The sequence below is a fragment of the Athene cunicularia genome (assembly GCF_003259725.1).
Source record: "Athene cunicularia isolate RWA chromosome 1 unlocalized genomic scaffold, athCun1 chr1_part2, whole genome shotgun sequence".
In the NCBI taxonomy this organism is placed as follows: domain Eukaryota; kingdom Metazoa; phylum Chordata; class Aves; order Strigiformes; family Strigidae; genus Athene; species Athene cunicularia.
In genome coordinates this window covers 6484605-6496949 of record NW_020799092.1, presented here as the reverse complement: position 1 = coordinate 6496949, position 12345 = coordinate 6484605, and the positions used below count along the sequence as shown (strand labels likewise).

At 34.1% G+C, this 12345-nt stretch overlaps 1 protein-coding gene across 16 annotated transcripts in view; it reads left to right on the top strand.

Moving 5' to 3' along the window:
- The window catches only part of C2CD5 (C2 calcium dependent domain containing 5), a 72159-nt gene extending 60480 nt beyond the window's left edge, over positions 1 to 11679 (top strand). For 3 of the 16 annotated variants that reach the window (XM_026865346.1, XM_026865329.1, XM_026865309.1), the window contains 9 exons: positions 114 to 212; positions 614 to 703; positions 1418 to 1505; positions 2346 to 2432; positions 3902 to 4015; positions 5007 to 5108; positions 5936 to 6126; positions 8949 to 9095; positions 9783 to 11677. In XM_026865346.1, the coding sequence (XP_026721147.1) occupies positions 114 to 212; positions 614 to 703; positions 1418 to 1505; positions 2346 to 2432; positions 3902 to 4015; positions 5007 to 5108; positions 5936 to 6126; positions 8949 to 9095; positions 9783 to 9914 (1050 nt within the window). In that variant the 3' untranslated portion in view covers positions 9915 to 11677. Of the gene's footprint in view, positions 1 to 113; positions 213 to 613; positions 704 to 1417; positions 1506 to 2345; positions 2433 to 3901; positions 4016 to 4767; positions 4822 to 5006; positions 5109 to 5935; positions 6127 to 8948; positions 9096 to 9782 lie in introns of all 16 variants that reach the window. The other 13 variants (XM_026865407.1, XM_026865397.1, XM_026865444.1 and 10 more) reach the window with 12 other exon arrangements.
- Positions 11680 to 12345: the final 666 nt, after the last annotated feature.

Here is a 12345-nt window from a genome sequence, read left to right as displayed (position 1 = left end):
CCCCCTTACCGTGTTATGCATTATTTTCCTTCATTATGAATTTGTTTTGGTTTTAATATAACATACAGGTATATATTGGGGGAAAAAAAAATGTGTGTTTGTTTCTAATTCAGATGTTCACAGCAGTAAGAGTATCCAGATTAAGCAACATTAACCTAACAAATCAAACCCTTAATAAGAACTTTAATGATCTCTGTGAGAATCTGTTGAAGGTAAGAGTCTTATTTCAAGCATTTTGTTTAATTGTTCAAATGGAAGCAAAGTAAAATCAGGCTATACTGAAAATAACATTTTGTTTATAATTACTTTTTGGAATTAGACTACAAAGTGTCTGTACTAAGTTTGTAAGCTGCTCCAAAGATAGATTCAGCATTCTTAGTATATTAAGGATTTCTGATACTTTTGGAATCTGAATGAGTCCTTTGACTGATAGTAAAGACTGCTATACAGTAGATTGTGTTGTATCCTGACTTTTCACACCTGTAATTCTTCTTCCAAAAAAAAAGCTATGATTAGATGATTTCTACTACGAAAATAGTTTTGATCTTTAATTTCTCTGAAGTAAACCATGCATTTTTTTAGAGTAACACAGACAATGTCTTGTCTTCAACAGAGCTTGTATTTTAAACTTCGATCTATGGTTCCCTGCTGCCTTTGTCATGTAAATTTTACAGTTGCTCTACCAGAGGACGAATTAGTTCAGGTAAGTAAACTGATTCTTTCAGCTTTCAGCATGTAGACATGCCAGGTTTGGCTTTTAATTAACATTTGCTACTCAGAGTAAACTAGGCTAGGATTTAGTAGTGTGTCTGGTGAATTCTGAAGTAAAACTTAAGGCCATAATGTTTAGTGAAAAAAAAGAATGACCTAATGAGTTCACCAGTGTTATCTTTTTAGTTTGATAGAAAACAAAAAGCCCTGACTAGGTATTCATTAAAAGGTGTTACCACAGACACTGCAAGAGTACGGCACACTAGTTTTCTAAGTATGCTGTCTTTATTATTGTCTAATTTTTTTCTTGCCGTTTTAAGGTGATGCGATATACTTAATTATTTTTAAAGAAAATGTTTTCCTTAGAAGTATAGGATCGTTCTCATATTCAATTAAAAATCTTTCTCTCTCTTACAAATACAATGATAATGAGTTTTTATGATTCTTTTTTATGTCATTTCACCAGGAATGGAGAACTTATGAACAATATCATAAATGTGGGACAAACATTCTTAGGTGTATGTTCTAACAATGGACCTTAGTACTGCCTTTTATGCTCTGTTGTGAAGGGTTTAAAAAATGTCTCCTTTGATTATTTTTCCCTATTAATTTTCTACAGAAAAAGTGGGCTTGTTTTCAAAATTATTTTTGCAGATTGCGTGAGAGATTAAGTTACCTTAATATGCCATATATTTCTGGTTTGCAGATCGCAGTCACAGCTGTTGCAATTACATTTGACAAAAACCAAGCATTACAAGCCAACAAAACCCCTACAGAAAAATCACAGCAAAGAGGTAAGTGTTGTGAGGCATGTAAAGAAAGAGATAATGTTTTTCTTTCCTTTTTTTCCCGCCACTAACTAATGAATCTACGTTTTAATTTGTTACATAAACGCATTTTTACAGGGAGGTTCTGTAAAATTGTAAAGTCATAGCAAATTTTTTTTAGACCATATACGTGACCAACAGCAGGATGACTGACTTAGCATGTATTAGGTTTTTGCTTTATTGAATCAACAAACGTATAGTTATATGAAAAAAGTGTTGGTCTTTCATCTTATTCCATGTACCATCTTTCTTTGAGTATTTTTCTCTGAAGAATTAGTGTAACAGAGGATGACATTTCCAATGTCATCTCGCTATTGAAGCACCATCTTAAACTAGAAATATATGTATGTCATCTGGATATGGGAATTTAGACAGAAATTTGAAGAGACTCCATTCTGAAGATGAAATTAGGTAGTAGAACAGAGCCATATGTTTCTAAAACATTAGTTCTACCTTCTTTAATAGTAACAGTAAATTGTTCTCTTTTTCTGTGAAATAAATGTTACTTTTTAGTATAGCTAACTCAGATCCAACTGCAGAATCAAATCTAAAATGCATGAATTGACTTTAGTATTTTTTCCAGAAAATACTAAATCAATTTCTGTTCAGTGGAACACAAGTTCTGTTCAATTTAGCAGTTGGATTTATTGTCAGACACCTAACTGTTCATACAGAACTGCATCACTGAGCATATGCTGAAAAAATTTGTTCCACTCAGACCTGACTAAATTGGATCTGTAGTGCTTGTTATTACTGGCAGATCTTATTCTGGGGGTTAATTACCAATTGGGCATGTTTTCTTTGAAGCATCTACAGACAATGAAGAGCAGCTACAATTTCCATTGGAACTTTGCTCAGATCCCCTTGCTTCTCAACCATTCTCACCAGCTAAAGGTCGGTTAAATAGAAGAATGCTAAACTGTTGCTTTTTACTGATTTTGAGTCCTGCTCTTTTATTGTTGCAGTAGCTTTAAAATATCTGTACTTTCACATGTTTTAAATATTATTTGCTACCTAAGCACAATGGATGTGTTCACTCCTGAAGTCAAATTTTTTGAGTCACACAAGATGGGTTGGCTAATCATTCTGTATATATTCTTTTGTAGATTTCCTGTAGTTTGTCTGTCTTTGCATTTAGAGTATTGAAAATGCTGCAAACCACTGGTTATTTGATATCATCTGACTTAATTATAGATTGCTTAATAATTAGTCTTGCCTCATACTGCTTTGCTTCTGTAAATGGCTGATATAAAATAACTCCATGTATTGTCAGCCTCGAACAGTTAATCTCATGGTTTTCATGGTGGGAAATATTTTATCTTATCAAATCCTGATTGTTCAGCTGAGCAAAATTGCATGCAATTTTTTTTTTTTTTTAAGTGCAAGGAGCCTAAACTTGCATAGTAAACAATTTGTACAGTGCAACACATTTTAGCTGTTTAAGCTTTATTTTACTGCAATAGAGCTGCATTTAAAGAATGGTTGTTACAGTTCTTGTAGGACTGTATTCAAAATTAGGTCATTACTCATTGAAATCTACTGTCTTTACTTCCTTCTCCGTTATTGGATTATCTACCCATTAAAATGGCTAGTAAGTGTAGTATCTGTGAGTTGTTGTAAATGCTCTTTTACTAAAATGTTAGAGCTCCCTTTTTTGTCCATTACATCAGTTGTATAAAGTAGGGTGCCTACCACATTTACTTGTGTTTTCAGAGGTCAGATTAATTTCAGTAATAATATTCTTACTGCCTTGTTTTGGGTTTTTTTTTTGTTTGTTGTTTTTTTTTTTTTAATTTATTTTTATGCATTTGTGTGTGCTTAAATTTTATTTTGTCACATTATGATACTCTTAGCCTTTCATTTTCAAAAAAAGGAGGTATTCAGAAATTTGACCGGTATCTTTTTCACTGTTACTAGACTGTGCCACTTCTATAATGGCACTGACCAGTAGAGGGTAGCCTGTTCACATATCACTTTTCCTGATATTCACATTCTAAATTGTACTGTACATCACTTCAGAGTCTTTCAGCTAGATAATTGTCATCTGTCATTTCTTCATAAGGACACTCAAGGTTTCATGGTAGTTACATTTACTTAGCAACTTATTTAACATACTGATACCCTTTTTACATATTTTTCTGAAAGATTAAAATATTTAAAAATATTTGTATATAATTTATATGGTATATATATTTGTATATAATTTATATGGTAATGACCTTTAGTAAATGATCATATTGTGGTTTGCAAGAGAGATTTACTAAAGTGAATTATTTATACTAACTTATGTGCTTTCGAAGTACATACTATCCTGTGTGTGTATATATAAAAGACTTTTTTCTCTAATTTTTTTTTTTTGTCAGAAGAAAGCTGTTGTCCTCTACTACTTGACTCTGCTCATATATTAATTAATTTTGTCTTATTAGAAGTCCTGGAAGGTGCAAGTTCCCACACAGGTATTCCTGCTGCTCAGAGAGGTGAGTGTACTTACTTTAGCCATATGCCAGAACAGAATGAGCATCCTTAGGATATTGGTATACTCTTTTTGGATGTGTTTTAATCCAGGAAGTGTTTACTAGATTACTGAGAACGCGTGCTCTGGTGTGGCTTAATGATATCTTAATATTTTGATGTGTTTTTTAATTTCAAAAGTCAGATTTATTACAGTGTGTCTCTGTCAGATATATTGATAGCACTTTGTCTGACAGAAAATTAGTTCCTTGAGAGAGAGCTTTTTTGCTTGTCTTAATTTGAAGTTAGCATGTGTTCCTTCCATTTCTTCAGGATAATGAAGAAATGGTGTTTGCAAAACTTTTTTTTTTTTTTTTTAAGATACGCAAACACTCCTGCAACTAATAGAAAAAGTCATAGCAGAAACAACTCCTCATTGTAATGATTGGGGGAGGATTGGGAGTATGTTGGGAAAGGAGGTCAGCATTTTCTAAGGAAAACTTGTTTGTTTTTAAACTGAAATGTTGTTTCATCTTGTGACTCTTATCCTCATCACCGAAGCTTTTTTTCAGTCTGTAGGTTAAATATTGATAAATGTAATTAGGAAGTTTAAATCATGATCAGCAGCTCTTTTCTGAGGAGAAGAATAACAAAGAAAATTAAAATTAAACAAGGCTTAAATAAACTTAAAGAAGCCAGAACTTAATACTTAAAATGAGATTTTAAAAAAAATAATCTCTCATAAGTCGTTAATGACTGTATTTGCATGTTTTTTCAGTGATGAAGTCCCAGTCAGGCAGTTGGTTCACAGCTGGGACATCACCAGAAATCGGTACCTTGGTTTGGACAAGTCCAAACCTATACTGTAACTTTTCCTTTAAACAGACCTGGAAAGGGATGTTTGTTCTCTCTGACACAGATAACTGCTTCCACAAAAGGAGCATTGAGATGAGCAAGAGACATCATCCATATTTTTTTCTTTGTTTTTTTCTTTTGTTTTTCTGTCTGTGTTTTCAGCAGCGTCAGTTGATTACAGTTCCTTTGCAGACAGATGCAACAGCTGGATAGAGCTCATTAAACTGAAAGCTCAGACCATAAGGCGCGGATCAATTAAGACAAGTAGGCGGCTGTTTCTACCACGTTATGATAATCTGAGACATATCTCTGATTTCCCAGTGGTGAATAGTGGAGTTTCCTGCCCAGCAATAGTATTGCAGATCACATGTAGAATGAATACCTGAGTGTGAAAACTGACGACATTGTTAATGCCTTTGTAAGCTAATACAGGGTTAATGAACCAGTATTGTAAAAAGCAAAATATAGTATTTCTGTTCACGTAGTAAAAATTAGTTACCAATAGCTATGTACGCCTACTAATTTTATAACATACACTGCATGGATGTAGGTGTATGTATGATCTTGGAAAATTTTTGGTGAGAATCAGGAAGCAATCACCAAGGTGACAGTCAAGGCAATGGTCACTAAATTAGCAAGTGGTGAGTTATTTTTCAGTAGTTCTTTGGCCACAGGTCTGACTATCTTGCTTAAATTAGCAGAGATTAATATCTGTTATAATGGAAAATGCTGCACTGGGGAAACACAACAACTTTCACACTGCCTATAATTTGTTCCTCCAGCAGAATACACATTTCAAAATGTTGGCACTTTTTTCTTTATCTTCACTTTATAACTGATTGTTGTATGTGCTGCTACTTGCCTCAATGTTTTCCTTTGCAGGAATGCCACTCTTCCAAATAAATTCCATTTCAGCTTTTTGTCTCCTTTTGCATGCATTGCATGATAATTTCCTTTCTCACATGATATGGCTGAGCATCACAGGCAGCTGAATGTTGTCACGAAGCTATTTGGAAACCATATAAGAGAGTTACTGTGTGTTGTTGATAGTTACTTTCTCTCTTTTTTTTTTTTTCCCCCCATCTTTTTAGCAGCTTCCCTTGATAAAGCAAGTCCATTGGCTGAGGGATACTTAAGGCACCGTTCTGTTCCATCATGCACCAATTCTACCATCTCAGTTGTTAAGATGACGCCACTTTCTTTTCTACCTGGGGCAAAAATAACCAAGTATCTTGGGATAATCAACATGTTTTTTATACGAGAAACCACTTCTTTGCGTGAGGTGAGCTGTATATCAGTGATTAGCAATTTTTGTTAATTATGCTAAAAAAAGGTAAATTTCTGAAGAGTTTTGGGTTGAGGAGTGGCACAGCAAGGGAATAGAGTTTTTGTCCCTTGAGGGTAGTGCTGAATGGGGACTAAGTCACATCGCATTGTTTTTGTCAGAGCATATAGAGCTGCTTTGTGTTCCACAGTGCTAGGAAGAAGTTGCTTAACCATTGCCATTGCTGTTGAATTTGGATATGATGCTGAACTAATGAGTTCTTAAATAGAAAAGTATGTGGGGGAAAAACGGTCTTTGACCAGCAGTGGTAGCTGGGATCATTTGAACCCAAAACTGAGATTAATTTAAATGCTAAAAATATATATATATATAAATAAACCCATTTTCTGTCATGTAACAAGCTCAATGATGAACTTTCTTAGTGTATTTGGATTTTAAATTGTTTGGTTAATACAAGGTTTCCCATATCATATATAACTATTATGCTGATTTTTAATACTACATTCTGTGGATTCTCAGTAATGTAGCTCTGTGTCATGGATGGCTAAAAAGCATGCCATAGAGTATATAACCACACAGCCAGCTTGGAGCATGGAGCTAAAACAATGGTCTCTAGTCCATATTTGGACAACAGATAGTTACCTGAGCATGCCAAAGTGCAAGACATGTTCCTTATTTTCATGTCCTTTTGGGACATCTTTCTGCTACAATTTCCAGCTACAGAAACAGAATGTACCTCTTGCCTGGTTTGTCAGGGCTAAAGAGTATGCTGTTTCTTGCAAATAACACAATGATAAAATTACAGAGCAGATGTTAATAAAAATGATCAGTTTTCATAAAAATTAGTTCTGAGGTCTCTAGAGAAACTTTGATCAGACAATCATCCTGTTTGGATCTTGCAAGTTATAGCCCCTTTTAACTTGAGAAATCTATGTGAAAAAGACAGCATTTTAAAAAGGATGTATATGATATGATCAGGCAAATGTTTACATGACATTTCTGTACTAACTGCAGATACAAACGATAGATACAAATTAAATAGCTCATAAGCAAGCTTTGGTAACTATGATTGTAGATCTCAGCAGAGGTAGGTTGCTTAAGTATTTGATTCAACTCCTTCATGAAGTTGGGATGGTTGTATGATTTCTGTGACACTGTCAGTATGCTATTTCCAACACCCAGGGCAGCTAATTTTAAATCTATTTCAGCTGCATAGGCTGAGTCACAAACCAGTTCTAATACTAGTTGCACAGTATTTCTCTGAGTCTGTAACAGAGTCAAAATAGAGTGTTTGTCATATCCAACTCAAGTAATGTATTTCAGGTTCTACAGAAAAATAATTAACAGTGTTTGTATTGCTTTATATTTTGCTTATGGTGGTTTACAGAATGTTGAGGCCCTACGAGCACTTTCATAAGTTGAAGTATATACATGACACTGCTTCAAAAATTAATTTAAATCCCATTTATTCATGGCTCTTAGGTTTTGCCATTTAGATATTTATAACCTTTTGTTACTTGTCATCAAATTTTGTATTAGGTTTATCACATTACAGATTTTTTTTTCCCATCAGTTACTGTAACTGTTAAAACACCTAGACAATCAAAATTTCATGAGGTGTGACAAACTTGCATTGAAATTTTGATCCCTGGATAGAGTTTATTTCATTCATGCTTTATGCTTGGATTGGTGAAAGTATACTTACTGTTTTCTTTTTTAATTCTCATCCAAGATATGTTTTCTTATGTCTTTGAGTCTGTTCAGGTTAGATTATACTTCTAGTTGATATAAGGACAGCCAATATTTGTTGAAGTTTAGCTTATATAGCTGCTTCTTCTACTTGCCTCTTTCATTTTCTCCAGTAACACACAAACACACACGAGAAGCTTAGTGGTCTTGCCAGTCACTTTCGTTGAAATTTTCTAGATATTTTAAACAAATAGTGAGCTTTGATTCATCAGTTTCTTTCTTAATTTTTTTTTTCCTCTTAATTTTTTTTTCTTGGTTGCCTGGTTTTTGTGTATTTGGTTTTCCCCCCCTCAATGTAGTTGCTTGCATTCTTTCATAAGGATTATCTAGGAAAAAAACCCCATATTTCATTGTTTCCCTTCTCCTCCTTTCTTAGCAATTTAAATTATTCAGCTTGGCACCAAAGTAGTAAAAATTCCCCACAAGCACCATCAAGTCAAACTTAATGAAATGGGATGGCTAGAATTTTTGAGCTTGGGGGGGGGGGGAAGCTTGAATAGTTTGCTTGTCAAGTCTCTGCTTTGTCCCTTGCTTACTTTGTAATCTGAGGGATCATTTCTTTAGTGAATGTTGAGAACTAATGACAGTCATTAGCATACATAAATTTGCAGTGACCAAAGGTAATGGTCACTCCTTACCAGTAATTTCCAAGAAGTCTAAATCTCTTTAAATCCTCAGTAGAAATTCTTTATCTGCTTCCTAGTTATCAAAAAAAAATGGGCAGTATCCTTCCTGATGAAAGTAAAGTCAGCTGTCATTGGAATACTAAATGTTCTTTCATAGCTGTAAGGATGTCTAATAAGTATGAATATGTGTAATACACTGGCTGCAAAGAGTACCCAGTCACAAGTGAATAACTACTTAGTTGTAATTCTTTTCCTCAAACAGCAAGTTCCATTGGTCTGATTTTTAACTGTGACCCATTAAACAGTGAATAGCTTTTAAGTTCTATACGATATACTGTTTAGGATTCACTGAAATATTCAGCTGATAAAAATGTAAGAAAAGTATTCCGTATCTTGTAGCTATACCTAACATGAAATGTTTGTTTGTTTGTTTTTCCATTTCAGGAGGGTGGTGTCAGTGGTTTTCTCCATGCTTTTATTGCTGAAGTTTTTGCAATGGTGAGAGCTCATGTTGCAGCTTTAGGGGGGAATGCTGTTGTCTCGTACATAATGAAGCAGTGTGTTTTCATGGAGAATCCAAACAAAAATCAGGTAAATTATTATAAGAAATAAAAGTGCTGTCATGATTAATATGACACAAATACATATTTTATATGTTTAAAAAGCAGCATCCCTGTAGAGCCATGTCTGCATAACACTTGCAGATCTTTCATTATAATGTTTGTTTAAAGAAGTCAGGAGTGTTCTTAAACACATGAGATAACACAGAATTATAAATAAGCTTCATAAATACCTGAATGAGTAAAAATACTAAATTTTCTAGAATGGAGTAAATTGCAGGAAACAGTTGAACAGTAGTGCTGAACTTATACTGGAGTTGCTGATACTGTAGTTGCTGATGGAGATGCTGAAAGTGCTCCGTTTTGGACATAAAGGAACAAAACTTTATTAGTAAAGACAACACAGAATATGGTTGCTTTGATACATGCCATATGTTTCCAAACAGTAGTGAAAGCAAGTACAGCTACCCAGGTATTTAATTTGTGGTGGTTTTATGGGAATGTGTCTACATGTTTGATAGCACACAAGTGAGTGGATATAAAAGCAAATACAGCAGAGGTTGCCTCATTAATAAATTATAATAATTTGTCCTTCTCCTGATCTCTGTTGACTTTTCTATTATCTGTGTAGTTATATCTAACAGATACAAGTAAAGATAAAATATGTTGTTATTTAAAGTTTGGTGACTGCATATTGTCTTTTTTTTTTTTCTTTCAGGCTCAGTGTTTAATAAACGTCAGTGGTGATGCAGTCATCTTTGTACGTGAATCTGAGTTAGAAATGTTACCAGTACAACCTTCTACGCTTGTTTCTCAACCCACAAGTTCTGGAGGAGATGTTACAACATGAAGACAGAAGAAGTTGAAGTAGGCCCTGCCAAATAAAAAGTTTATTTAAAATGTGGGAATGTTTAGGTTTGCATCTTCAAAATCAGCATTTTCCTGTAGCATGAACAGCCAAAATCTAAGACAATCTCTATATGTTGTCCTTTATGTAATAGGGCAGCAAATGGGCAGGGATGCTTTGATTCTTTTGTTATAATTTCAAGCTGCTGTGAAACCTAGACAGTAGGTGAAGCACTGATATGAGAGTATGGATTAAAATAGTAGGCATCACATGGTACTGTGAAAGTAAACAAAAATTCTGTTCCATTTTTAGCTGTTCAACAGGACCATGATAAGTTGTAATTCAGAACCATTTCTGAGTTTGCGTATTGTATTAGCTGATTCTCAGCTCAGTTTAAGAAATAAAAGGGGTCAGGGTGGGTGCGAGATAACTGAGAAGCCTGTATTAGCAACTGTTGCTGAAGGAGTGAGAGATTTGTGCACAGGCTAAGAAAATGTGGGCTGAAGTCTGAACTTACCTTAGATCATAGAGCGTGAAGCAGAAGCAGCAGCACCAAAAAGTCAGTTTGAATTTCTGTGCACTAAAAATATTTTTCAGCTGTTTGCGAATTGCTGATATTTTTAAAAATTATTACTATACAGCATATGTTTTGGATGGGTGTTTTGGGGTATTTTTTGTCATTTGTTTTTGTTTTTAAAAGGTGCCAGACCATGATGCTATGTTCCTAGTCATCCCTATGGTTAAAAAAGAAAAAAAGAACAAAAAGTTCCAAAGTGTGTTTGGTGCTATTATAAGATGTTCACTTCAGTACTGACAAAATGGATCTGTTGTTTTGTTTTTTTTAATACAAGATTCTGTGAAAGAATTACCCTGAGACATATTTTCTTCAGGCATGATCTTTTGTAAGGATAATGTAAACAGTCCTCCAGAAGTCAGTCATACAGAGGTATACTCCACCCTCCTTTGCATTTAACAAGTTGGAAATGGGTGATGTATGTTTGTAATGCTGGTTTCTACAAGTTGGTTTTGGTTTGTTGTTTGGGGTTTTTTTTCCCCCAGTACAGTAGCTGGGAAATGATGGTACTGCAAAGAAAGGAAATTTGTAATTTCCAGTAAATATCTGAAAGATGGTGATATTTTAATGTAAAAAATGAAAACTTTGATTTGAAGATGCATTGTTACTTAATTCTGACAATACCATATATGGAACTTGAACAAACATGTAAACTTGAATGTAAATATTCTGCTTAGTGTTGAAATTAAGCATTGGCATGATTACATGTTAAAACTAATTATTTCATTGTAAATGAGCATGGAAATCATACTTGCACAATAAATTCCTTTATAAAATTTATTGCCTTTTTATGTGTGTAATAGTTAAATGTGTACTCTGGATACATATTAAAGATGTCTCAGTCCCATTCTCCTCAGAGAAAAATTTTTTTATATAGGATGTTACAACCTGATTATTTAAAATTTGGACAGGTAATTGTATTTGAAGTGTTTGAATTAGGTGCTTACCAGAACACTTGTCTTATACAGTTGTCTTTCTAAATTTTGTAGCTGTTGCAACCAGAGCTGCCATAAACTTGTCACCTATAAATAGTTGCAGCTCTCTTAATTATTTTGCAAGGCAAATCTTGTTTCCCTTGAAGCTGATGTCAGAATATTAATAACTTCAGAAGGTCTTGAATCTGGTACAAGAAGTTGTTTTCTAAGTATTCAGCATGGAAATATTCTCTGAAGTAGCACATTAAATTATCTTTTCTTGATTATTTTTGTTGTTTGGTTTGGGGGTTTTTTGGTAGCTTCTGTGGAAGTATTATGCAATCTTCTCATTTCTAGCTGTTAAAAGGTCACAATTTCTTCTAATATGTTTCATTAGACATAGAGGAGGAGCTTTCCTGTCTAGAAATTTTAATTCTTCTCTAATTGTTATTCCAGAAATTGCAAACATGGTTTTTAACTGTTACTAATCGGGATTTAGCTTTTCTTAGTTGGTCCAGCTGGATAAATGTAATCTGTAGAAAGTTGTACATTTAAAATTGCTTTGTTATTTTTTCTTTCCAGTGTAAAAAAAGGGGGTAAATGTGTATAAATCTGTTGTCATTTGGAACATCAGATCTGGTACATTTCCAGGGGCAAAGAAAGGATCATATAAACTTAAGACAAACTTCAGGGAATTGTTACAGTATGTAAGGAAAGGAAAATTAAAACATGAGTTAATTTAAGCTACTAGTGCACAAAATGCCTTTGAGGAGCTGTGTGCCTACAACTTAAGTTGATTTATGTTCCTTCCTGCAGAATGGCTGCAAATCAGACAAAGGTACCTCCTTAGTTAATGTGACCCCCTTTAGTCATGACATAGTAACATACAGTTTTGACTGTGGGAGAATCATTGAAGTTTCTGCTGAACTGGGAGCAGTTAACGCGA